Source organism: Notothenia rossii (assembly GCF_949606895.1).
Source record: "Notothenia rossii genome assembly, chromosome: 7".
In the NCBI taxonomy this organism is placed as follows: Eukaryota; Metazoa; Chordata; class Actinopteri; order Perciformes; family Nototheniidae; genus Notothenia; species Notothenia rossii.
Genome location: NC_136905.1, coordinates 20,302,837 through 20,328,739, shown reverse-complemented (window position 1 = coordinate 20,328,739; position 25,903 = coordinate 20,302,837). Strand labels below are relative to the sequence as shown.

Below are 25,903 nucleotides of genomic sequence, written 5' to 3'. Positions count from 1 at the left end.
CAATAAAACATATGTACGAAATATCTAAATTAAAATTGTGCTAAAATTGTGATAAGAGCTTTGTCGTTTTAGGATTGGTAGTTTCATTCAGAAATTTGGAAAATTGTCTAAAGAAATGAAAGGCTCACAATACCAATATGCAATGAACATAGATTGAGTCTCTAAGATGTCCATTTATGTAGTCAAACATTTAGCATATGGATTGTTAAAACATTAAAACGCTAAGAAAGTGATTTTATGGTCTGCTCAGTGCTGCAAAACAATTCAATCAATTCAATTTGTTTTTATACAGCACACATTTATAGCCTCCATTGGTTTCACACATGGTCAGAAACATCTTTAAACATGGTTAGGGGCTTTTTAGAAACAGGAGTTGCAATCTTATAAAATATCTAGATATTTCTGAGAGAGTCCACAGTGTGATCATTTTCTTATTAGATTGTCTATGAGTTATTATCACTTTGCATTATTTCTTACAATCTCCTCCAGATTTAATTTAATCATTTGTGTTCAGTTGTCGACAAGCAAAATATTTATTTATATCACTATAGTTTAAGTGTAAATGAAAGTTACTTGTATTTCTAGTTGTTGTTATTGTAGGTCTCTCAGCCCCCAAAGAGCCTCATTAGAAAAGCAGCCACTTAATTTAGTCGGAGAGACTGGGCATTAAAACCAATCCTGCTGGGACTAAATGGTAACTATGACTAATGACTAATAAATACAAAGAACAGCCGACTGATGCACTTGTTGTCTCAGGATGTACAGATGACACCTCATGCAGAATCCTATGTGTCAGTCATGATACAGTAAGTCTCCCTGTGAGAGCAGTGGAAACAACAAAAGGCACCCCCTGCAGTTGTAAAGGTCTAATATTGGCACTCGAAGCAGCTGGCGGCTGTCTTCTGTAATTTTAGCGTACACTGATGCAGAGGAAAGGCGTCCCCTCTTCGGAGGGCGTAAAGGAGACAGAGCGAGCGGAGAGGGAGGGGAGCAGAGGGAGAGCACAGTGAGGAGAGAGGGAGAGAGAAAGGCAGTGTGTAAGGGCTGCTGTGGCTCAGAAATAAAGTCAGACAACTATCTGGATCAACATGACTCTTCTAACACTTGGACTGTATCTGCCACTTTTGTTTTGTTATGGCCTGGCTCAGTCCTCTTTTCTGGACAACTTCATGTCAATCCAAGCAGGTAAGAATCTAAAAATCCTGCTCCTGTGTGCGTTTGTGTTTGTACTGTACATACAGTACTATGCATGAACAGTTGCTTAGAGAGTTGGTTGTAGAAGCATGGATACAAAATGTCTAGCTTTGGGATTCATTTTGAGCTCTGTGTCTTTGAGAAATACGCTTGTTTTTATTTTTCTTGTCGCCCATGAGGTATTAGACTGTAAATGCCTCTATAAATAGCGAGACTAGCTCCAGTCCTTCAGTAAGAGGCACAGACTCTTCATATCTGTATCCCGCTCTGAGAACTCTGCTGGATGGGTGTCATTATTTCATATTGCACCTGTTCCCCTCTTGCTTATGCTGCTCATGCATGTTTAACCCTCTTTGACTTGTCACATTTGTACTGTATATGTGTAACAATACATGTACCTCAGTTGCCAGTGCATGTCCATGTGTCTTTAGTTAAGCATTGCTCTTCTTATTTTGATAAACATGACCTCTTCTGACTGTCTCCTTCTAATTCTGACCCCTGTCATCACTGACTGCATGCACACCTTGTCCAGCTCTCAGGTCCGAGGAGCAGCAGGGGAGATTCAGCCCATGCTGTTTACTGAGTCCGCCTCCACCCCCACTATTTCCTCCACCCCCTGCTCTTTGGCGCCGCAACGGTCATGTGAGTCAAAGTCATGTGACTTTCAATCGTGGTATATCTTACTGTTGATATGCCCTTGGATGATTTCCAAACCGTCCCACACTTAATTTGTCTTGACCCCGGATAACATCATTTCAACACTCATCTGCAGGAAGACATGGCTAAAAAAGACAATTAATGTGCATTGTTATGAAGTCCAGACATTAATTTATTTGACAAGCTTTATAAACATCAAACATATTAAACAATCTAAACAATACTTAGAAAGCTGTAAAAGAAATACCTTTTTTTCTTCTTCTACAGAATGAAGAGATTGATGGTCGTGAGTCAAAGCCAGGCAATGGTCATAAAGGTTCTTCCTGCGTACAGGGATTCACAGGGCCCGCTGGCCCCTCTGGACCTCAGGTAGGATCTAGACTCTTCCCACGCATCATGTTTCATCACAGAATTAATCATGTTTTTTAGATCTGGCATCACCATCATTACACCATTCCAACACACCTCCCACAACTGGACTTACTGTTGGCTGTCAGTATGACTGAATCACAGACTGTCTCTGGGGTTTCAAGGTGTTGAGAATTAGTCCTCCAACAACATATTAGCCCAATATCCTCTTCAACTTGAGAGTTCCTGCAAAGCAGGAGATGGGGATTTCTCTGGCCAGTGCAACACAGCGACCCATTAACGCTCTACATTTAGCTCAGACACAAATAGCCTTTTTCCACTGGCTGCCAGTGGCCCACACATCATTCTCAGAAACTATCCGAAGAGCTGTCGGCCTGGAAAGGCATACTGGGTCGCGTAAATTCCAGGGATTACCAACACAAGCATGTGCCCATGTGTTTGTGTACTTTGGTGGTGAAAGATTGAAAGACGTTTTGGTTTAATAGGGGCATGCAAATCCAACCTCATCCTCTGTTAAACCAGCAAATTGTAAGCGAGAAGCAGATTGACCAAATGATTGGTAGCGCTTTGCCCATCTCAGCCTGTTACAGCACCCACTGGACTGCAGCAGCGTTCCCGTTTATCAAAAGAGACCCTCAAGGCACTTTTTAAATCAATAGTGGCCACTCAGCCTTTAGCTAATTGGAACTGCCGCTGTGTCCTCCCAGAAGCAAACATGACTTTGTGGTGGAACAAAACTCATTTAGATGGATATCTCTGAGATTTATGAGCATATGCAATCTTTTGATTGTTTTTGTTCTGTTCATCAGGGTCCACCTGGTTTACCTGGAATAGAAGGGGGCAAGGGAGAGAAGGTAAGCAGTTAACATAATAGATATACATTTTAAATCTATTTATTATTTTGTAAAGTCAAGTTTATCGACCTGTTGCACATGACTGAAAAATGCTCGCTGGAAGTTAATTAAATGGATGCTGTCCTTGTCTCCTCCTCCGCATCCTGTTGTCAGGGAGAAATCGGAAGACCTGGGCAAAAGGTGAGAGTCTCCATTAATCACTCTATATTCTCCGCTAAGTGGATTTACTCAAGTATGAGATACAGAGCCTCCGCCTCCTCGCGAGCTGTAACTCAGAGGGCTGCCAGGGCCTGTTGTGTACATCAAGGAATTGTGTGCAAGAACAACCTTGACAAGAGACAGCACAGAAACACTGACATGATGCGAAGGAGACAGGCTGTTATAAAGACAGAGGGATGGTCTCCTCTCACTGAGAAGCAGCATATCTCCCCACTTTACTCCTTTAAGACACCCAGCATCATACCTCTCTGTCAGATGTTCCTCCCTCTCCATTAGGAGAGCAGAAACAAGCCCACACAGCTTGATTGCAAAGTGACCTCCTTAAACGATCGGCCACTGTGGGCGAGCATCGAAAGCGTCCCAGTGGGAGAGCCTCCCTGGCGGGTGGCCTGACTGAGCAGCTTTGCAGCACTGCAGTGCAATTTAGCTTAGTGCTTCAGCCAGGTCATAAATCATTTTACTTCCCACAAGCACGGGCTCCTGTTCTATATACAGCCCATCATTTAATTAAAGAGAGCAAAGTGACAGGGCTCGTTAGAGTCATTCTCCCCCTACATGTGCAGCAGCGTTTGATAAATACTGTACCAGGCAGGCTGTCAGCTTATGCAGCAAATCCTCCACTTACATTGCTTTTCTTTTTTTAATCTGCAAAACTAAAAGGCATAAGGAGCCCTGATTTTATAACCACATAATTGCCTCTTCAGCTGGCGCAGTGTTTGGTTTATAATGTGTTTTTTATATCGGAGATCATGTGTTGAAATGGATGTCTCCGGATAGGGTCGGACGGGTGCCCCTGGACTTCCTGGGAGACTGGGACCAGCTGGATGGCCTGGACCAAGTGGGCCCAAAGTGAGTAAGTCAGATCTCATAATGTAGAATCATATATTAAGTGACATGAGACCAGTAAGGGCCAACACAAGGTGGAGTAGGTGAGTGATAGTTTTTCTATATGAATGCTTGATTGAAACAGTAAAACAATTACTTCTACTTTGGGACATGCATCCAAATAAATGAAGCCTATCCACATGTGTCTTATTCCTAATGTTCTCTACTGTTTGTCAGGGGGAGAAAGGAGACTCAGGGCTTATGGGATTACCTGGAGCCAGAGGACCGATTGGGCCAAGGGTATGAGAAACATTATGAACTGCAGTGATGTAGGGTGATCTCACTTTCCCACTGCTTTATTTAATCTTACATATTTTGTGTCTTTAATTTAAGGGGTTACCTGGATATAAAGGAGAAAAGGTATGTCATTCCTTCCTTTATTATTATTTAACATCAAATTTAATTGGATATTCATTTGCAATTACTGATATCTTTGTATATATTTGTATTCCTAAATCATGCTTTTTTTGTGTAACTAATAAAGGAAAATCAATTCAACCAGTGTTGGATGTTTCATTTGTCTTTTTTGCTTAAATCTGATTTTTGAAATGAACTCTTCATATCCAACATAACACAATGTGCTCCATCAGGGCTCTCGAGGAGATCGTGGTGAGAGTGGAGGAAAAGGCGACAAGGTGGGCAGAGTTGATCAGCAGCAGGTGTTGTTACCATAGCAGCCATATTGTGCCTTATCTGCTGAATGCTATATTATCCTCTACTGTTCTTCGTCCACAGGGTGTGATGGGTTTCCCAGGAATGCTTGGACAAAAAGTAAGAAATAAATTCAAACAAGAAAGAGCTTTACATTTGTTCCACAGTATTACAACTTTTTAAATGTGGTCATGTTGAATGTTGAGTTGATATGATTGTTTTTGCAGGGAGAAATGGGTCCGAAAGGAGAACCTGGGATCTCAGGAAACAGAGGACCGACTGGCCGACCAGGGAAGCGAGGCAAGCAGGTGAGGAGTTAGTGTACATTCTCTTTGCTTTATTTCAAAACAGCACTAAATACAGTTATACATTTGCCTGTAATTATCAAGAGGTGTGTCTCTCCCTATTGACATCCGCTCTGCAGTCTCTGTAGAAGCTTTTCAAAAACTACTGAACACCTATCTTTTTACATTGGCTTTTGTTTCTACTTGAGATGTGTGATGTGTTCTGTTCTTATGTTTGTTCCTTTCAGGACTCCACGTGGTCTGTTTTTTGTTTTTATGTTGGCCTTACATTTCTGCCTCATGTTGTTATTGTATTCATGTTTCTGTGGTCTTTATTTTAACTTTTGTTCTTTCTTGTAAAGCACTTTGTGAAATCTATTTATGTGAAAGGTGCTATACTAAATACACTTTATTATTATTATTATTATTATTATTATTATTATTATTATTATTATTATTAAGGATTTCTCTTTAAATGTCATTTTTTATTTGTACGCAGTCAGGATTTAGTTTTAGTTTTTACCTTTTCGATTGAACCATACTGTGTATTTGTTGATGTTGTTGCAGGGAGGGAAAGGAGACACGGGTGGTGTTGGTCCTATGGGACCTGCAGGCCCTCAGGGGACTCCAGGCCACCCTGGTCCTCCGGGTTCCCCTGCCACAGGTGAGAACTTTGACCCTTTTCATTTTCTAACAGATTTAAAACTCTTGACTACTTTTAAATTATAACATAATAATAAACATTGTTCAGTTCAGTCAGAGACATTAATTTTCCTGCGTCCACTTTGAAGTGATTGGTGTGTGTGGCCCTACACTTTCGCTGAGTAGGGAAAAGCTGTGCTAGCAGTGTGAGAGGCAGCAAAGCCTGTGTCAGCTTTGGACCAGTGTAACACCGGTGGTCAGATTTAGCACCAGAGAAACGCTATCTCCCAAGGTGAAACAAGAGGCTGTGTTCATGACATCATGGGGCTAAAATGGATTCACAGATGACAAGCCTTTTTGCTGTTTACATAATTAATGTCACCAGATAAATACATTTAACATTTCATTTGTTATCTTGATCACATTTCAGAGTGAAGTTGATTGCTTTTACTTCTTAATAGATTAATTCAGGATACTACATTTCATGACATATGCTATTTCTACAAGTTACTCTACACTTTAACACAGCTACTCACTTCAGTTACATGTTAAGCTTTTTGTCTTTTAATACAATATCTCTCTATATTTATGTGTATGTTTAGGACTGTACATGGTTGGAACAAAGGGGGCTCGTGGTCCACCGGGGTCTCCTGGAAAGTGTAGCTGCGGCTCTCTCAGTAATTCTCCAATTGAGGATTATCCTTCCAGAGGAAACTATCTTAAAGTACCTGCGGTGAGTATTTAATATGCTATATTTAGTTTTTTTGTAATTTACTTTTGATATTGACAAATCAAATCCAAAAAACGAATATACTGTATGTATGTAAAACCTCTGATTACTGTAACTACATGTTATTTTAACCTAGGAGTTTAAAAAACAAAACAAGTATTGTTAATTTTTAATACATTTTGCGTACATGTATTAATGATTAAAAAAAAATAGAGATAAAATTATGCCTGTGAGGGACATGGATGTTGCTCTGAGATGAATACTGCCATATTAGATATTAAATGTTGACGCTCCATATCTCATATCAATTTCTTCACTCAGATATTTGTTGTAAGCAATGAGGAGGAACTGGAGCGCCTTCACACAGATAATGCTCTGGCATTCCGCAAAGACCAGAGATCTCTCTATTTCAGAGACATTGATGGCTGGCTGCCGATCCAGGTATCATTGCATTCAGCAAAATGAGTTTGTTTCATATTGTTTGCAAATAATTACTTTAAAAGCAGTTTTCTTTTTTTTTTCAATGTTTTAAACTCTTTTTAGACTTTCCCATTCCCAATGACGCCGTTCCAGTCAATGGAAAACGCACCTGATGATGAGGGTTACTGCGGTGACGGGATTGTGCAGATTTCCACCGGGGAGCAGTGTGATGACAGCAACAGAGTAGTCACGGACGGCTGCGTCAGTAAGTCATGTTCGGTGGTCTATAATAGCTCCTTAGTTCAACTTTGCTGAACGCATATAACATGACCCCTCCACCTCTGCTGTCTCCCCTTACCACAGAGTGTAAACACGCCTACTGCGGAGACGGATACCGCTATGAGGGGGCTGAGGAGTGTGATGGAAAGGACTTTGGATACCAGACATGTAATTCATATCTTCCAGGGTAAGCACAGTATACAACTCAACACAACTTGATTATCAGATTCAAATATCACATATTGGGGGGGGGGGGCTGCAGTGGAGACGCTGCGCACAGCTGATTGACAGCTGGAACACAACCCATCAAATAAAAAAATAAACATGACTCCACTCCGCAGGGGTCCCCCGATACTTTCTTACAGTTTCTCATCAAGGGGGTGTCTCCTGTCCCCGGTACAAACCCACTGCCTGAGGAAGGTTATGTGTATTTTGTCATTAACTTTTTTCGGACCACTTATTTATTTATTTTGGTGACGATCTGACCTCCATGCTGTTACTCTGGTTCAAACTGCATCCACCAAACAATGTGATTTGTCTCCACCTTCCCAAAAGAACCAACATCTGACACGGTGTGAGATGTCTTTTTTAGCTGTTCTGCCGTAATTTCCTGCGATCTTCTTCATGCATTCAGTCAAAATGAATATTAATACGGAGCGTTTCTTTAACTATTTATAGGCAATGGGCGTTACGTCAAGCACGCAATAGCTGTGCCGCATTTCGAGTTGATTGTGATTTATAAAGGGAAACCGGCCGGTACGCAGTGTTTTATACATCGGAAAATGTCTGTGCGTATTTATTTGCTTTGTCCTACGTAAGCAACCTTCCCACGTGAATCCTACGCAAGGCTTTATAAATGAGGCCCCAGGTGTTTAATAGTCTTCAGTAAGTGGGTAAAAGCAAATAAAAAAAACAGCTAGTGTATAGTATCTGTAAAGTTCAGAAATTATATTATTTTACTTTAATGCATCCTTTAAAACCAGGCAAGGACAACACTATTCCAAATCTAAGAACATAATAATCCAATATAATGATTTCTCATTCGACCTCCTGCACATCAACACACCCATCCGCACTCTCAGGTCTTCTGCTTCCCTCCACCTCACTGCACCCCCCTTCCGTTTAACCACCATGGGGTCTAGAGCCTTCAGCCGCTCTGCACCCCGCCTCTGGAACTTTCTCCCACCTGACATCCGCAACACTGACTCTCTCCCCATTTTCAAATCACGTCTCAAAACACATCTCTTCACACTTGCATATCCACCCTGATCATTATCCATCACACATCCTCCGTTTTATTTATTTGATTGATTTACTGCATTGTCTTGTTTATGTTTCTTATGCTGGTGTTATGTAAGTTGTATCTTGTTTTTTATGTGTTTGTACGGCAACCTTGAGAGCCTTGAAAGGCGCCTATATAAAATAAATGAATTATTATTATTATTATTATTATTATTATTATATAACATCAACATATTAACCGGCTCTATACAACTGTGAGAAATGTTATGTTGCCATGTTTAACAAAAAGTGATGTTTCTCATGTTATTTGCAGGTCATATGGTCAACTCAAGTGCTCACCCTACTGTGTTATCGACTCTACAAACTGCAAGTACTTCACATGATGAGGAAGCTGGACAGTGCAGCGAGATCCTCTGTGTGCTCTTTGAAATATTTTCATGCAAAAAAAAAAAAGAACAATAATACTCCAAGCAAAAAGACTCTGAGGGTAGCGGCAGCCTATGAATCTGAATATATATATTATACATAACTTCTCTGTATTGCTGCTGAGATGCCACGTAGCTCCTCGGAGTTGTATTCGGCGAGTGGAGACGAAAAACCTTCACCCACACTTAGGAAATGCACAGGACAACTGCACTCAGTCTTAACAAGCAGGACTTAAGGCTGGCCTCCTCTCCATGAATCAGCCTCTGGGGGCAACAGTTGTGCAACAGCCATGCCGAGACTTAATTAAGTGGGAGATGTTGCAGAGGAGCAGTAGCCGGGCCAGAGGCATATTTCTATTGACCCAGTTACTGATGAGAAACAGTGGCCTCAGGTATTCTACTGCAGCGCCAATGGCAGCGCACAGCATTTGCATGAGGCGGGGATTACTGTGACAGCAGCTGTCACTATCCAAGCATGTTAACAATCAATATACTTATTATTGCCACGACTAGGCCAGTACTGTGTAGGCATCAACAATTTCAGTTATAAAAGGTTAAACCATGCAAATAGTTAGATCAAAAGTATGGTTAAGGATGGAGATAGAGGTGCATGAATTATGCACTTGGGATATTTCAATGAGTCGAATCATTAGCTTGTGGTGGAACTGTGATTGACAGGGACTTTCAGTTTCGACAAGGTTTCACAAATCTCCCCGAAAAAACTTCTCAGGAACCAACAGGTAATGTAGCTCCAAACAGCACCTTTCACAGGCACCCTCCACTACTCCTTTTGTAAATTAAATGGCAGTGACTGTACGCTTAAGCACACAGATAACTCAAGGTTCTTCTCTGTGCTTTAGTGAGAAATACTACTGTATCTGAAGGCTTGAAACTGTTAATGTTCTTAATTCTCTCACTAAACAGGAAAGGCTGTGATACTCTGTAGCTGCTAAAAGGGGGAAGAATTACAATTCCAGCCTGTCCTATGGTCATTATTGTATTTACTCTAATACCTCTTTATCCAGTCTTTTCTGTCTTACAGTATATACAAAGAAACTCAACAGTAAACTTAACAGTGTAGATGTAGTCTGCTGTGTGTTTGGCACCAAAGGTGAAAATGACCGATATAAGCTGACTTTTCCATAAACTAGTGTATAGTCGCAGTGCCAAGGGAGACTTGTTCTCAGCCATATTGATACTGTACGTGTAGGTGTTATAAAGTGATTATTCTGTACAAAAAAATGGAAAGATAAAGACTGTTACTGTATTGTCTCTGCATGCTTGTGATTCTGTGCTTATTTGTGTGAAACGCTTCCACTGTTTTGTAAATCATTGCAATTGACAGTGCATTTAGGTGTCTTAAGAAATCTCAGTCTTGCTCTGCACAGAGTGTAGCTAGTTGTACGACACACCTTGTATGAAAATGATGAACTGTGCCTTGCACAAAGATGAAATACCTTTTGGAAACTATGTTGAATGTCCTGTCTGTGGCCTGTCTGTCTGTGCTGTATCCTGTACTGTGTATGCACAACGATGCTGAAACATAACATGCATGTGGTAACGTACTGTTCGGCTTTATCAAATAATGTATGCGCTGTGACTGGGATGAGGGAAATTATTTTTTGTTTCATTTCTCTGGTATGATTTATACAGTAGATGTAGATAATTAAAAATAAAAATAAAACCTGAATAAATAATTCAAACCTGCTGCATTTTTCTACTTTAATCAGGTTTTGCTAGTGGCTTTGCTTCCTGTGTTGTTAGGAAGTGTTGACAGTGATTCGAAGCTGTGGAATAGACAGTAATAGAGACACTATTGACGTTTTTTCAGGGCCCTCGATGTAAGCTCAAAGCTGATATCTATCAAGTGAAAAAAGGGGCTGTCAGCAGCTCCTGGTAGAGTGCTGCGTTAGACTGTAAGAGCAGGCAGTGAACTCTTGCTGTTCTCAGAAAAGGCAATGGGTTTTTTCAGCTTTTCATTCTGTCTCGATGGACCCTTAGAGCTGAGTCTGGGCCTAGACATTATGCATATTGTTACAGGTTGGGGACGGGCAGCCATCCAGTGTGGCCGCAGAGATGTTTGAGACGGGAAGCACCATATAACTTCATTAGCATGCCGTATTTCTTTTCTAAATCACATCAGGACAATTTGTCTGCTGAGATGCCCGAGTAAAAGCCTACCGTGCTGTATTTACCCCATCATGTGCATTCCCCTGACCAGACCAATCAGATTTGTGCCACAGATACTGTATCTCAGCACAGCACTAAATGTCGCTGGAGATGCAGTGGCCCACACCGTAGTGAAGTCAGTTTTAGGTTGGGTTTCAAAAGGCATTCATTAAAGATCCAGCCTTCTTGCTCAGTTTCAAAGAATGTTGGCAGTGAGACTTCACTCCCAACCATTTAGGGACCATCGATAAATGAGACAAAACCAATGTTATTCTCAAAAACTCTGTGCTATCTTGGCCATATTAGGGAAGATTGTTCCAAAAACTATAGTAAATGAATATTACTGGTGTCTTGAATTTATGTTAACTTAAATATTTTTAATAAAAGATTATGCAATGCCATCTGACCTAATGACCACTAAACTTCAACTGTAACTATTTGAAATTAGAAGAAATTGGTGTATAGCAACAAAGAAACTCCCCCCGGGGGTCGCGAGATGATAAAAAAAAAAATCAAATAAAAAAAATAATAATTTCAAATTAAACATTTTTTAAAATTATTATTGTTATTATTATTATTATTATTATTATATGTATTATTATTATTAATAATAACTTGTGCATAGACATTTTTCAGGGGTGGACTGGCCATCTTTAGCATTTCCCCGCAGAGGTATCATGCAATTGTTTTGCTTTGTGTCATTAAAAGGTAATTTATTGATGGTCCCTTAGTGAAATCCTGGGTTTGGATGTGAGCGAACCATCTCCTGACTGCTGACAGTGTGTTTTAAATAAATGAGAAGTCACCGCTGGATCCAGAGTGAATGTATGTCGAAGATCCAACCTAAAACTACCCTCACCGCAATGAGAAAACCCTAATTCTACTGCCCTGGGAACCTGTAAGACTTCTTTTAAAAGTCAATGTATAACTAACTGGCCTCAAATTAATCTTGTAGGAAGCAGGTTCTCTATCTTGAGCCGTCTCGTGTAATTTAGTTGATGAACTGAAACCCAACACTTTTTCCAACAAAAGGGTTTATTTTAGTGCATGTTGGCCGGTGTAGCATTACAGCTGTGGGGGAATGGGTAATGCAAATGAGGCCACAGGGACAGGAAGCAGGCAGCTGTTGTCGAAGGCAAGGGAAAATCCCTGACCTATAAGCAGGAATGGCTGGCATGCACAGCGCTGTAGTCTCTACTGGTGCCCATGCAAAACCCTCTGAGCGAGGTATGCAAAGGTGTTGTAGAGCTCAGTGTCCCTGTTGTTAACACAGACTACACCTGTGCAGACTTACCATCTATTGCTTACTCATGGGTTTGTTTCAATAAAAGTAAGTGTGGATAAATGATACACTCCTTTTACACAATTTTTTTAATGAAAAATGTTTCACTAGACACGTATTAAAACAGCCTAATTATTTATGTAAAAATCAATCAGCATCTTATATACAGTAGTAAAAAAAATTTTTTTTTAATGTTTGCGATATTGCATGTTCATTGGAATTTATCTGCAACAGGAAGTCAACCCATCGCACAACTGGGATGTAAACTTAGTGAAAATGCCTAATTATATAAATAATTACTGTATCCATTCCCAACAAAAGAAACAACTACTCACAGAATAAGATTAAAAAATACTATGTGGTATGTCTTCGTTAAAAAAAAGCCCTATGAGGATGTTCCAGTTTTTCTAAAAGGTTCAGTCGAAGAGCCATTTAGACACATTTTACCTGGCCAAAAGGAGGAATTATACCATTCAGATTTACATTGTTGAATCGACATCATAACAAATATTAAATAAAATATTAAGTACAGCTGGTAACAACACTCAAATATATGCAGAACATGGCTTGAGAATGACTAGCTGAATGTTGCTGTTCATTATTAGTACAGAGAAGCAATGTTTATAACTTGCCATCCCTTTAGGATTATGCATTAACTTGGCTTAGGCCTTTGCCTATAATAAGTTTCCAATGGCAACTATATTTCATAATACATAAAAACATGCAATCAATAAACATGCTCTATGGAAACAAACCCTTACATTCACACAAGAGCTGAGCTGCAATGATCCCCATGACATGTGAACTTCATAACTTAAGACGTAATAAATAGACATTGTGAAAACGCATTCTATGCATAAGTTTGTGCAGAGGATGTCCACAAAAGTATTCAGCAGTTGTCAGTACTTTGTCAGCTATTATTAAGTTATTGTGTGTTGTGGTACTATAGGCAGCAGAGGATAAGCCATTCCCATGACAGCTCCTTTTGGTCCCACGGAAACTCTCAATTTTAGCATTATAAAATGATACATTGTCAAACTGCAGGACTTATACTAGAACATAATTCAGGGAAAGATCAATATACATCATAATGTCTAAACCTCAATAGTCAGTGCAGTAACTATGTTTTTACATCACATACTCAGGCATATTGGGACAATCACACATTGTTTTTGTCAAATACTGCTCTCTGTTAGTTGCAAATATTCCTCTGTTTTATAAATCGGAGGAAACAGGATTTGATTAATTAAAAAACGTCTTTACATAATGACATTTGGAAAGACAGGAAAGTTATTAGAGCAAAAATACCTTGTGGTTATGTACCTGTACATAAAAAAAAGCCACAATACTGCCACAAAGTGTACACCAGAAACAAATGTCAGTGAAATATTATGCTTGGATTCTGCATAAGAGGGTGTAAACCCCTACTCTGTTAATGGTCTTTGAAACAAGACCCAGAAACTACATTTTGACAAACCATAATGTCGTAAGGTTAACGCGTGTCACCAAATACAGACATTAATACCTTCTTTAAGACCCTCTACTGTTGTAAAGGTTAACAACCACAGAAAACACCTCACCCTGACACGAGACATGCTCACACTACTTTGTACACAAAATGCACAAGATCCGGCACTTTCCTTCATCCTCTCTTCAGGTTTCACACCACTTCATCAGACTCCAGGTTGTATTGTTCATACAGGGCATCTAGGATGGTCAGCTGATTCTCCATGGCTGGCAGGTACACTCCCAGGTCTCTGTAAACACCGCTGGTGAAGCTGCTTTTCAGCTCATCGCCCTCTGTTGACACCAAGGCCGCGGCAAAACCTTGATAAGACGGTGCAGCTCTCAGCGCCAACTGAGGAAATAGAAGCATGCCATTGTTACACGCCAAGAACAGATCAACCTCAGAGGGGAAAAGCATTGTTGGGAATAAGAAATACCTACGGCAAAAACGCCTCGCACGACCCATCCGTGGTACTGCCGGAGAGTCTTTCCATAGGCGTTGTCTGGATGAGAGAAAGAGCATTCAGTCAACTGTATTGTTAATCTTTCAGTTTGTGTGTACAGACAGAGAGATTGAAATACCGTTTCCCACAATCCCGAATACAAAAACAAATGTATATAAAAATTAATGCTGTCAAAATTATCGCGTTAACGGCGGTAATTAATTTTTTGAATGAATTGCGTTAAAATATTTAACGCATTTAACGCATGTGCAGAATGGCCCGCCCCATACATCCCACCAGTGGCAGCACCAGGATATGACTGGGGTAGGCTACAGCCATACCAATAAATGGCTTAGCCCCATCATGAAAAATGATGTTAAAGTAAGCAAAATAAAGTCCGTCAACTCGCGCCTAGAATTGCAGACAGCAGTTAGTAAGATTGATTTCAGTAGCCGCTTGTCTGAAAATACCGAAGACTAGAAACGGTTTTGAAAACTTTTGTCACGTAGTGATCGTCTTCTCAATAGAACATCTTTGATAATGTCTTCTGGCCAATCAGAATCAAGATAACGGCGTGGTGTTGTTGCAGGAAGTCCCGACGGAGAATACTTTTGCTGTAGTACTTCTCTATATACATCGATACAACATTACGTGTTGATAGAAATCAACACGTAATGAAATAAGACCCCATGGTTTGATGATTGATAGGTGTGTGGGCTGTCTTTCATTTTGACACACAGAACAATGTTATAATAAACATACATACTGTATGTTAAATGGATATATCCGCCTTCTTTCATTTATCTTTCCATTCCCACAACAATGTACATAAAGAAATGGCATATTTTGGACATAGTTCGAATGGTGATTAATCATGATTAATTCATTTTTAAGCTGTGATTAATCTGATTAAAATTTGTAATATGTATATACCTATACCTTTGAGAATGTACATTAGTGCAAGACTGTCCATAGCAGCGTAAAAAAAAAGTGTCTGGTGCTGGATGTGAGTCTGAGTGTGTGTGGTGTTAAAGTCCATGTCCAGTGGGGGCAGAGGACACTGAGAACATGCAAACAGTTATATGCATTTGAACGTATTTGTTGACGTGTGTGCCGTAAAAGAATGAAAATCGGACTCACTTAGCGCTCCCGGGATGTCTTTGGTTCCTGCGTTGACCTCTGACAGGAACTCTTTGAGGAACTTCAGGCCTCGTCGGAGCCACAGCAGAGCCTCTGTGGCCGAGTTGCGGACCCGGGCGTTGTCCGTCTGAACTTCATGAAGCACGATGGACTGGAGAGTGGGGAAGCTCCCTGGGGCTGAAATCAGCTTCTGGTTGATTTTCTACAGGGTGAAGAGACGGGGTGATAAAGTTACATACATTCTGAAAATAAATCCTGATCCTACTCTGCTATTGGGAGCGATTTGCATAAAAACACTATAAACAACTATAAACTATTAGAGAGATATGTCTGATTCTTTACAGAATACAGAACATCTCTTTGTTTACAGACTATACAGTAGATCGTAAAGTAATGTTGATTCATTCTATCATTCACTAGGTTTTGCATAAGACCTGGAGACATTTAAAACAATGACGTCATCCTTTCTCTTTAGTTTAATAGTGAAATCTGCTGTAAGACTAGGTTCAAGGTTCTTTATTGTCAAAATAACATAGCTACAGAGTAATTATGTCGTTAAAAATCTTAGGTCACAGGCTTCTCCAACAATGCAACCCAATAATACAGATAAGCAGACAATATTAAAATATACTGTATCAAAAGTAATACAAAGAGAAAAATAATTAAAAAAAAAAGTGAGAAACACCAAGTGGAATAGTGCAATACGAGTCTATATACAAGTTATTGGAATGATATATTAGAGAATAGATAAATAATTACTAAGTAGCAGATGAATGTTATGAAATTGTTTCAGCAGTTCAGTTGACTACATATCAGTGACATGCACACGTACCTTGATGTTTCCAACAAAATCCATTTTAACTGGTGCAAACACAGTGGATCCCAGCTTGTCTGAGAAGAGAAAATCCATGATCATTTCTTTTGTTTCTTATGAAGTAAATATGCTTAGTGATCTGTCCTATTATTAAGACTGTACAAAGTTAATTGTCAGTCTTGAAAATGCAGCGGTCTTTTTAAAGTAATGATGAAGAGGGTCGAGCACCAGCTGTGAAGGGAAAAGAACTGAGGCTTGTGACACTAGAAGACCTAAGAACCTTAGCAATTCTGCGAGTGGCTGCATGACGTTAATGGCGTCTGGGTTTGTGTCGAGAGATGTCATCATTTTGAATGTGTGAGCACAGCTGGAGAGCAAAACTGTTCAGATTGAAATGTAGAGTTATTAATACAGATCCTTGATTCACTCCTAAGTAAGTCTGATGGAGCTCTTTTGTCAACCACCTGGAAAAGGCCTTCAGAGTTGGTGAAATACAAATGATGTTTTTAAAGTTGAAATCATTATTGTGAGAGACCACGTGAACATATGTTTAGGAGAGTGTAAAATGTGTAATGCAGACAAAAAAGGACAACCACATTAACATGTATGAGGTAACAATGAACTTGATAAGATAGACCGTTCGTCCCAAAAGGGTAAATACCACCACTAGAAAACATACAGGTGCAAATGAACAAATTAAGACCATGAAAGAAAGCTTCCACCTCATTAAATACACACGATGTGAAGGACATGCACAGATGGAAAGACAAAGAAGAAGGAAGGCTTCTTTATAAAAGGTTATAAAAAGGTGAAATGTCCACATGTGTAGCGTTATGAGAAAGAGGGGAGAGTAAGAGGAGGAGAGACTGAAAGTGACTGGCCTACCTAATACAGGTACTATTGCATAGCATGAGTCCAAAAACTCTTGTGTAGGGATACCATTGTCGTCGTCCAGTCTTATATCACTAAATCTAAAAAAAAGTAGAACAGATTCAAACAGGAGAATATATTAGAGGGAAGTATGTCATTTCAGTTTTTATTTGATCAAATCAAACAGAATAAAGAGTACAAACTTCAAAACCAAGCCAGAGAAATGATTCACAGTGTCATGCAGTTCAATGCCTGACAATACCTGAGACTATTCCTCTGCCTTTTCTACAACTTTTTTTTTTTTACAGTTAATGCTCTTAGACTGTCCCACATATTTAAAAAAGATCAACTCCAAAATACTCCCATCCCCCCTCAAGTGAGACAATGTTTTTTTTTTCTCCATTATAGTAATGTTTACGTCATAACTGAATATTACAGAATAGATCACAAACACACTAGTTGATTATTCAGTAACACTCGTCAAGGTCTTAAAGAAAGACAGTAAAATACGTTTAAAACACAGAGTGAAACAAAGAAGCTTTACAAACCCAAATATCAGATGAGGGCCTCTCTGTGTCATGTGATCAAGAGAGAACACACTAATATAAAACACTTATAATGACAAATTGAAATGGAATCAGTTCAAACCTGTTAATATAGACCTATTCTGTGCAACACGGTAATACAATATATATTTCCACAAACTAAGTCAATGTGCAGTTTAGTCAAAAGGTGCCTCAAAGACAAAAATACTACATGTAGCTCAGATCCCTAACACTGTCATGGTGAAATATCACAGACCATCATACAGTAACAGTTGTACCCTAAAGGATGTGGCCTTCCTGAGTAGCATTTTCATACCTGTGACTCATTGTGCTGAAGAAAGTTTCCACCTGCTCTGTGTCTTCTGGCTCTGCTAAATCTCTCGAGGTCTCGCCTTCACTTTGTGCCTCTTCTTGGTCTGGAACTACTTCCTGTTGGTGCTGAGGCTGGACAGCATCCACTTCCTTGTTGTTGTTGTCCTGCTCTTCTTGAATTTGGTCCACTTTGTGCTTCTGCTCTTGTTTCGTCTCCTCTTGTTCGTCGGATTCATTTTCTTCTGCTGGTTGGTCGTAGTGTTCAATCTCAGGGGCATTCTGGGTAGTGTGTAAAGCAGGATTAACTCCCTGCTCTTGGACTGAGCTGTTGCCGTTGGCAGCATCAATGTCTGAGGGAGAAACGGCAGAGAAGGACAAAAGGGCACGCAGAGTAAGGTTTCAGTCAAGATTTCTATAGCAGCCAGTCTGAATCAGATTTCATCCGAACATTGTAAAAGCAGCACTCTCTCTCATGTGGAATTATTCTTTTTAACCACTGGCAGGAAACGCTGACGAAAACCTCAAGCTCATCCTTCATTTGATGTTTTATTTACAATATATTACAAGCTTCAAAAAGCAGCATTACAGTTTGAATTGAGTATAAAAGTAAAGTTTATTTCTAGAGCACATTTGAAAACAGCTTAAGCTTACCAAGTGAAAAGAAAAACGTATTTGAGTGCATCAGTAGTAACATCAGGTGGGCGTGTTAATGTTTGGTTTCAGCTGAGAACGCACCAGACTGTGATTTAGCATTTGTGGAATGCTTTTCAATCCCTTCTCTTGGTTTGGGTTTGTTTCCCCATACAGAAAATACCAACACCTCAACTAAAACCATATACATGTTTCTCTTTCAGAGTTACTTAATGTCTGATTTTTTATAATATTTTACATACATTTGCCTATCAAACATTTGCGTATATATTCTGTCTACATTCTCTGGATAATGTGTAAGTCTTAACTGGCACTTTGGCATCACATCCATTCTGAACCAAAGTATGTGTAGGAGCCATGAAACGTGTTTAGTAATCTTTTATGTTTTAATATAAGATATTTGTTTGATCTCTATTGATTGGTTAGCTTGGGTCACATGGATATTTTAATATAAGATATTTGTTTGATCTCTATTGATTGGTTAGCTTGGGTCACATGGATATGGGCGGCACTCATTATAATCCTGTTCACCTGCGCGAGGTGTGGGTGGAAGAGAGGGTGACACAGGACCGTTGTACTTTTTTGTTGACCACAAGTTGAAATGATTGCTTCGATTAATATAACAATGTACATGTCCAAGGAGTATAAGTTGATTATCCCAGTTTTCATTAAACTACATTATTTTGAAACAGAGTTTTTGATTTCAGCAAGTACTTTTTTTAGGGTGTCACACAATATCAAACAGGCCCGGCCTCAGCCTCTCAGTGACTTTGTTTGTTTCCTGCTGTCGATATAGTAGGCTTGTTTCAGACAAGCGAGACCTGCGCAGACCTGCGCAATTTCGATCAACGTCTTGCTCGTGCGTTGCATGATGGTTAGTCATTTTGTCCGACCTGCTCTGGAGGCTCGCTCACATGAGACGTTGAAATCTCGCGGGACAAAGACGCCCGCAGCCTTGAGAGCGAGGCGAGGCCAGGCGCTGCAGTTCCTCTCCACGGGCTGCGGAGGCAAAATGCTTGATGGGAAACGACTCGCTGGTATCTCGAGCTGAGCGCTCATTGGTGGTTTTTACCCCGTGCTGCTGATGAAACTCTCCAATTGGCTCGGCAAATGTTTGTTGTTGTTTTGTGTCAGTTTTACGTCGCCACTTCCATTCACATTTTTCATCATTGTTCCACAATGTTTATCATCATGAAATTAATATCTATATATGTTATACTATACTTGCACCGCTTACCGTTTTTATACTTTATATATCTTAGCATATTCATACACACTGTTCATACTGCTCACAGGCTGCTGTGTATATCTAGTGTATTCATACCCCTCACTGTTTATTCATCATTCAATTCATTCTATATTTTATTCTATAGATTGTGTACATTACTTTTCACTTTACTGCTTGTTGCACTCCTGGTTGGAAGCTAAACTGCATTTCGTTGTCTCAGTACCTGTAATCTGTGCAATAACAATAAAGTTGAATCTAATCTTGAGCAGGAACAAATGTATTTACTTAGTACATATCTGACATTAACAATTAAACACATGTGTGCATTCTTTATAAATGCAAACCGAGTCAAGCCGACTCCGGAGGTGGCGGTATGCACCTTACAGTGGTTTGCAATCCGTCAAAAAACCGAGAGAAGAAGAAGAAGAAGAAGAAGAAGAAGAAGAAGAAGAAGAAGAAGAAGAAGAAGAAGAAGAAGAAGAAGAAGAAGACTCGGAGCTATCCGACTTCAGGCGAGCTTTTTGAGACCTCCCCCGGCTGCGATCGGCTATTCTCGTCTACTTTCGAGGCGAGCCGCAACGCGTCCAAAACAAGCCTACTATGTTTTAAAAGAGTTAGTCTGCAAGTAAGTTCCAACAAACTTTAAAAATAAAGGAAATCCCTACAGGAGACATCATCTGTAAACTTCAAATGTATTTTACTTGTTGAATAATGAATTTGCATAGCATATATATTATGGATAACCCAACATCGTAAATAGGGAAAGTCTTAGGTCTTCTATTCCATCGAGGCAGAGGCTTGCCCTGAAGCTGTTACTGCTAAGGGAAATGTAATAAAGTAACTGGGGCATCCATCACTGTCAGCTCACTAAAGGCAATCATGTATCCACTTCAGTTCAGATGATGAACACACAACAACCATGCCATGTTTGATCTGTGCAGGCTTTTCTTTAAGGAATGCAGGAATGGTTTCGGTTCAGGGAATGCTGCAGCTCGAGCAGAGAGTTGTTGGGAAAGCTGACATACCTGAAGGGGAAGAATGTTGTCCTGGTCCGTCTGGCTCTGCTGGTCCCTCTGCTCCAGAGTCAAGGCTCTGGTTGTCCTGTGGTACTGCTTCTCCTGAAGTTTCAGACAAATCTCTCCATCTGCAATAAATGTGTGTGTGGTGTGTGAGTGTTATTTAAAAAAAAAAATAAAAAAAAAATGGCATGCACTTCTTTTGGGCAAATATAATTGCCAATTGTGTCATAATCATCATTAAAAAAGACAAAATATAATAACACCATAAAAGGGTTTTTCATTTCAGCCTCATTTTGTTGAGTGGTACTTTAACACACATGTGATAGTTAATGAGAGAGGGATAAGCAGTGTAAGCAATATAAATACATAATGACATAAAAAAAGACAACCTACTTTTCTCCAAGATTCTGATTTAAATGATTGACAGGTTTGATCTGTAGAAGGAACAAGACAGAAGGCAGTTCAAACAAGCCAATTAGACGTTAATTGGTTATGAGTTGACATTGTAGTGGTGAAAAATGTTTTACCTTCTGAGGTTTGATGGCTGCTACTGGAGGAGATCCTGGTGGACTGTGTGTTCGCATATCTGTACTGAACGTACGGTTTGCTATATGCATACATTCCTCAAGAGTCTTAAGGAAAGTTGTGCATGTAGACTTCACCATGTTCCCAGTGTCTATTTCTGTCTGAAAAGAGCACACACATACAAATAGATGAGTATACAATTTAGTAAAATGTTTGAAAGAAGCATACTTGTATTAAATGTGGGGTCATGTCTGGTCTATCAGTAAGCACAAAACAATCTGATGTCTTCTAGTGGCCTGCCCTGCCCTATACACTGCAATTTCACACCAACAGCAGCTACTCTTATTTCGTTGGCTCATCCAAACCTTAACCTTACCTCCGCTGTGTCTCCTAGCTCATCATTCTCCTTGATCTTGTTTACTTGTTGTAGAAGAAGGTCACAGTACAATCTGAGTTCTGACATCTTAGTTTTCAGTGCATCTGTATTCTCCTGGAGCTCTGTAAGAATGACAGCCATGTTAATGATAAAATACTAGCTGTGGAAATGCAATCCATGCAATGTCCGTTTGGGATGATAAGACATTCAAATACCTTTTTCTCTCTTTGTTCGGTTATCTGTAAGGCAAGCTTTGGCTGTTCCCAATGCCACCAGCCACTTCTGCCTCTCTGCTGCATTGATGGCTCTGAGGTAAAAGTACTGCTCTCCTGGTATAGTCAGGTCAACTCGTGTGGAGTCCGAGGGATTCACTGAAACAAACAGGGAGACATGTCAGGACTATATCCAAAAGGCATAAGCAAGTTACACTCTTGAGGAATGAACCACAAGACAGTAGTGAGCCAAACTAACCTTGGATTTCACAAACTGAAATTTTAATGCTGCCCTTGCAACCTTTCAAGGCATCTTCTTGAGAGTCATAGTAAGACAAGGTTCCCCCATCGAGTACAAACCAACGAGGTTGCCAGCCTGAAAAAAAGTAATTCATATTTTTCAGATATATGCAACGTTGCGTTTTTACAAGTTTTTATAGGGGGTTCACTTTTCAAAAGTAGAAATCAATTAGTACAAATCAAAATAAACATTGTGCTCTAGGTTCATGAACAAAGAAAAATAGTTAACCCTTAGGTTATGTTAGCAGCAGCTAATCAGTTGTTAAAATTACATTATATTGACAGAGACAGGGACCTAAATTAGATAGCGTTCCTGTAAGACTACATTAATAAGGTTACATTCTTATTTGTTAATCGACTAACTAAGCAACGTCAAAGAAAAGCGTTAGTTAATTTAATGTGGTGGATAATCTCCGACAGTTAAACCCATGGTAGCTAACGTTAGCTTGCCTGTAAACGTTATCTCCAACTCAACACAAGTGACGTTGTCATGCTAGCTAGCGTCCTTAAAACGAGCACAAAAAAACAAAACACCCAACGTCTGCGGGATAAACTCACCACTTATATAATTGGTCCATTTATGTAGCATTCCTTCCATATTTAATTGTGTGTTTAGCCGTTCATTACTTGTTTATCATAACAAGATATGATGCACAGCTGATTGCAGCGACTCCATCGGGCCCCGAGAGTGATTTGTGGAGTAGCGTCCGAGGCTTTGAATGTCAGCTACGTAGATAAAAGTACGTAAACTATTTCGCGAATCGAGCCCTAAGCTCTTTTAAGAGGAGCTAACGACGTTCCTCCCATTTACATCAGATGGATTTGGTTTGTGGCAATTGACATAAAGAAGAACCAATATAATGAGAGAACACATATAAAGGGCGGGGCTTCTGAAATATTCTATCCAATTGTAGAGGGAGGAGGGCAGACAAGCTGAACAACAGTGGCTGCCTTCATGCAGAAGTTGGCTGCCACGTAGTTGGCATTCCCATGTATTTATTTTTGTAACTTCATTTTATGGAAAGCTTTAAATTAGCTTTTTGTACATTTTTCTAGTTAGTTAGCTATTTTCTTTAAAAAATGTTTCTTTTTTCTGTGTGTTTGATTTTTCCCTCACTATTTGTTTTTGTAACCGGAGGAAAACTGCCTGAGCCAGAAGTGAAAATTGAAGTTTTACATAAACCCTTCATGTGTTACCGTAAGTCAAAATATGGAGACATGCTTCTTGTCCACCACGAGGGATACTTGGAGAGTAATGGCACACTGTTCTTTTCCAGGTAGGCTAATCTATTGCTGTAAAGTGTCATAATGCTGCATGAATTGTAATGCAATTGTGTTAGACAAGGAAAAGTCACTGCTGGCAAAAGCTGTACAAATCTAAATATGTATCTAGACTACACTATGCTGCAGCCCAAAACTCAGCATGTGTGACCCTGTCCATTGAGACTTTAACAATTAATGCTTGACTCTTTAAAGTTAGGGGCCAGCCATGGACTGTTATTGTACAAATCTGTGTTATCAATGTTGTATGTAGTTCAAGGATTCAAGGCTTTTATTGTCATTTCAATGGACTTTTCTTTCTCTAAATGAAATGTGATGGATCTTTGTCACTCTTCGCAGCCGGGAACATGGGGATACCAATCCAGTGTGGTTCACTCTTGGGATTCGAGAGGTGATAAAGGGTTGGGATAAGGGCCTGAAGGACATGTGTGCAGGAGAGCGCAGAAAACTGACAGTCCCTTCATCTCTGGCATATGGCAAGGAAGGAAAAGGTATCAGACACAAACACACAAAAACATGCTTGAGAGGGTCTGTGGATTCAAAGCCCCCCTCTGTTCCACTATAAAACACCTTGTGCTTCTTTAAAAATTAATCCTTTTCTTGGTTACAGGCAAGATCCCTCCAGGCAGTACAGTCATTTTTGACATTGAGCTTATGGAGATTCGAAATGGTCCCAGGTCACACGATTCTTTCCGAGAGATGGATCTAAATGATGATTGGAAGCTCTGCAGAGAAGAGGTGTGTTTTCTTTTCACAGAATATATAGATATATTTATATTGCTTGTGTTTTATTATTGTTATACTGTGTGCTTTGCAGGTGAGAGAGTACCTGAGGAAAGAATTTGAAAAGCATGGATACTCCCCAAATGATACAAATCATGAAGTGATGGTGGATGACATCTTCAAAAATGAAGATGAAGATGAAGATGGTTTTATATCTGCGAGGGAATTCACTTACCAACACGATGAGCTCTAACGGACTGATATCATCTAACTTACTGCCAATGCTGTCTATTGTTCCTTTGTAATTGTTATCAAAAACTTGGGCCGACAATTTTGCCCTGTTACAGAAAACAGTATTTGATTCATGAACATCCTCAAAAAAAGTTTGTTTTTTTACACTCCAATTTAACAGTATTGTTTCACATTTCATGGAAACAGAAATCCATCATTTAATTGATATCTCCATTCTGCACTGACATCTCCACATAATGCATTTAAGTTACAGTATTGGATTCATTGTTATTGTAAGGCAGGGGTGGGGAACCTCCGGCCCCCGGGCCGTATACGGCCCGCGACACGATTTGGTACGGCCCTCGAGGTAATTTATAAACACACGCAACATTCTTTTTTTGTTGAGAAATCTAGAACGCAAAAAAATTAAACAAGCGAGTGCCTGTTTTTCCTAGCCAAGGTCAGGGTCCTTGAACACAACACAAGCCTAACGTTTCATCACGTGGTATATGTCTCGTCTCATAGGGTTCAGTTCTGAGGGAGAGCACCAGATCGTCGCTCCGGGTCTTCCAAAAATGGCAGTACCCATAAGGAGCCGTACACATGCCGTAGTTTTTACGTGGCTGTGTCTTTAGTCGTAAGCCCAGTGGCGATCTGTTCATCTGTCATACTGATCATACATTCAATAACTTTGTTGTTATTAGCATCTAGTTAGCTAGCTATGCTAACGAATATAAGAAGCTTTTTCTACAACCAGTGAGGTAAAGGCACATCTTTATATGATCATTATAGTTATAAAGAAATAAGAGAATAAAGTAAACAGGTATAAAATACTATATGACGGGAAAAAAAGTTGTTATTAATAAACAAGAATACAGTTTGAAAGGAGTGATTTGTAAAATATCCATAAAGAAAAATAAATATGCTTACAGTTCTGTTTCATATGAGTGTTGAGAGATGTATCCATAGATCTCTTAATGTTGCTCTCAAAGTGCACCAAATTGATGCTTTTAACTTAAAAAAATCTTCCCAGGGGAGCATGCCCCCCGGACCCCCCTAGAGGAGGTTAGGTCTCCCCCCCACCACTCAAATCATGTTCACATGGATAGGAAACTAAATACATTTGCACACATCTTGTGTCCATATCTATCTTTCTGTTGTGGTGGTCATGCCACAACCGTGCATGTGCATGCATACGCGAGTAATGGTAAAATATCTGGATTAAGAGGTTGCTTTTTCTTTGTAGAGCATGAAAGAAAAACAAAATGAATGGGCTGTGATTTTAGTATTTTTACGCAGAGGTCAATAACTTGTACGGCCCACGGAGGATATTGTAAAAATTGAAATGGCCCTTGAGAGGAAAAAGGTTCCCCACCCCTGTTGTAAGGGATTTGGATTTGATTAAATAAACAGGTTTGAATTAAA

The 25,903-nt window shown here is 39.7% G+C and overlaps 3 protein-coding genes across 3 annotated transcripts; 2 read left to right on the top strand and 1 right to left on the bottom strand.

Moving 5' to 3' along the window:
• The first annotated feature begins 86 nt into the window (after nt 1-86).
• colq (collagen-like tail subunit (single strand of homotrimer) of asymmetric acetylcholinesterase) lies at nt 87-10,554 on the top strand. The gene is made up of 17 exons (XM_079640562.1): nt 87-1,185; nt 1,727-1,836; nt 2,119-2,220; nt 3,030-3,074; nt 3,228-3,254; nt 4,071-4,142; nt 4,356-4,418; nt 4,512-4,538; nt 4,769-4,813; nt 4,914-4,949; nt 5,057-5,137; nt 5,681-5,777; nt 6,358-6,488; nt 6,807-6,926; nt 7,029-7,170; nt 7,269-7,371; nt 8,740-10,554. Exons 1-17 carry the CDS (start codon nt 1,089-1,091, stop codon nt 8,807-8,809), a joined length of 1,368 nt encoding a protein of 455 aa, XP_079496688.1. The 5' UTR covers nt 87-1,088; the 3' UTR covers nt 8,810-10,554.
• Nucleotides 10,555-12,373: 1,819 nt separating this feature from the next.
• Nucleotides 12,374-22,978, bottom strand: plekha8 (pleckstrin homology domain containing, family A (phosphoinositide binding specific) member 8). The gene is made up of 13 exons (XM_079640544.1): nt 22,802-22,978; nt 22,203-22,319; nt 21,947-22,102; nt 21,732-21,853; nt 21,358-21,516; nt 21,224-21,264; nt 20,837-20,955; nt 17,937-18,282; nt 17,091-17,176; nt 16,224-16,282; nt 15,392-15,593; nt 14,250-14,311; nt 12,374-14,160 (listed from the first exon to the last, which is right to left on the bottom strand). The coding sequence occupies exons 1-13, from the start codon at nt 22,839-22,841 to the stop codon at nt 13,963-13,965; spliced, it is 1,707 nt and encodes a 568-aa protein (XP_079496670.1). The 5' UTR covers nt 22,842-22,978; the 3' UTR covers nt 12,374-13,962.
• Nucleotides 22,979-23,168: 190 nt separating this feature from the next.
• fkbp14 (FKBP prolyl isomerase 14) lies at nt 23,169-25,903 on the top strand. The gene is made up of 4 exons (XM_079640579.1): nt 23,169-23,520; nt 23,864-24,015; nt 24,135-24,262; nt 24,342-25,903. Exons 1-4 carry the CDS (start codon nt 23,324-23,326, stop codon nt 24,498-24,500), a joined length of 636 nt encoding a protein of 211 aa, XP_079496705.1. The 5' UTR covers nt 23,169-23,323; the 3' UTR covers nt 24,501-25,903.

Bases quoted from the DNA above. Each gene is read 5' to 3' on its own strand.
- fkbp14 (XM_079640579.1), top strand. From the start codon at position 23,324: ATGTTTCTTTTTTCTGTGTGTTTGATTTTTCCCTCACTATTTGTTTTT. The intron at 23,521-23,863 runs GTAGGCTAATCT...CACTCTTCGCAG, and splicing joins GGCACACTGTTCTTTTCCAG to CCGGGAACATGGGGATACCA. The intron at 24,016-24,134 runs GTATCAGACACA...TCTTGGTTACAG, and splicing joins ATATGGCAAGGAAGGAAAAG to GCAAGATCCCTCCAGGCAGT.
- colq (XM_079640562.1), top strand. From the start codon at position 1,089: ATGACTCTTCTAACACTTGGACTGTATCTGCCACTTTTGTTTTGTTAT. The intron at 3,075-3,227 runs GTAAGCAGTTAA...TCCTGTTGTCAG, and splicing joins AAGGGGGCAAGGGAGAGAAG to GGAGAAATCGGAAGACCTGG. The intron at 6,489-6,806 runs GTGAGTATTTAA...TTCTTCACTCAG, and splicing joins ACTATCTTAAAGTACCTGCG to ATATTTGTTGTAAGCAATGA.
- plekha8 (XM_079640544.1), bottom strand. From the start codon at position 22,841: ATGGAAGGAATGCTACATAAATGGACCAATTATATAAGTG. The intron at 21,854-21,946 runs GTATTTGAATGT...TCATTCTTACAG, and splicing joins CCGAACAAAGAGAGAAAAAG to AGCTCCAGGAGAATACAGAT. The intron at 21,517-21,731 runs GTAAGGTTAAGG...TGCTCTTTTCAG, and splicing joins AGCTAGGAGACACAGCGGAG to ACAGAAATAGACACTGGGAA.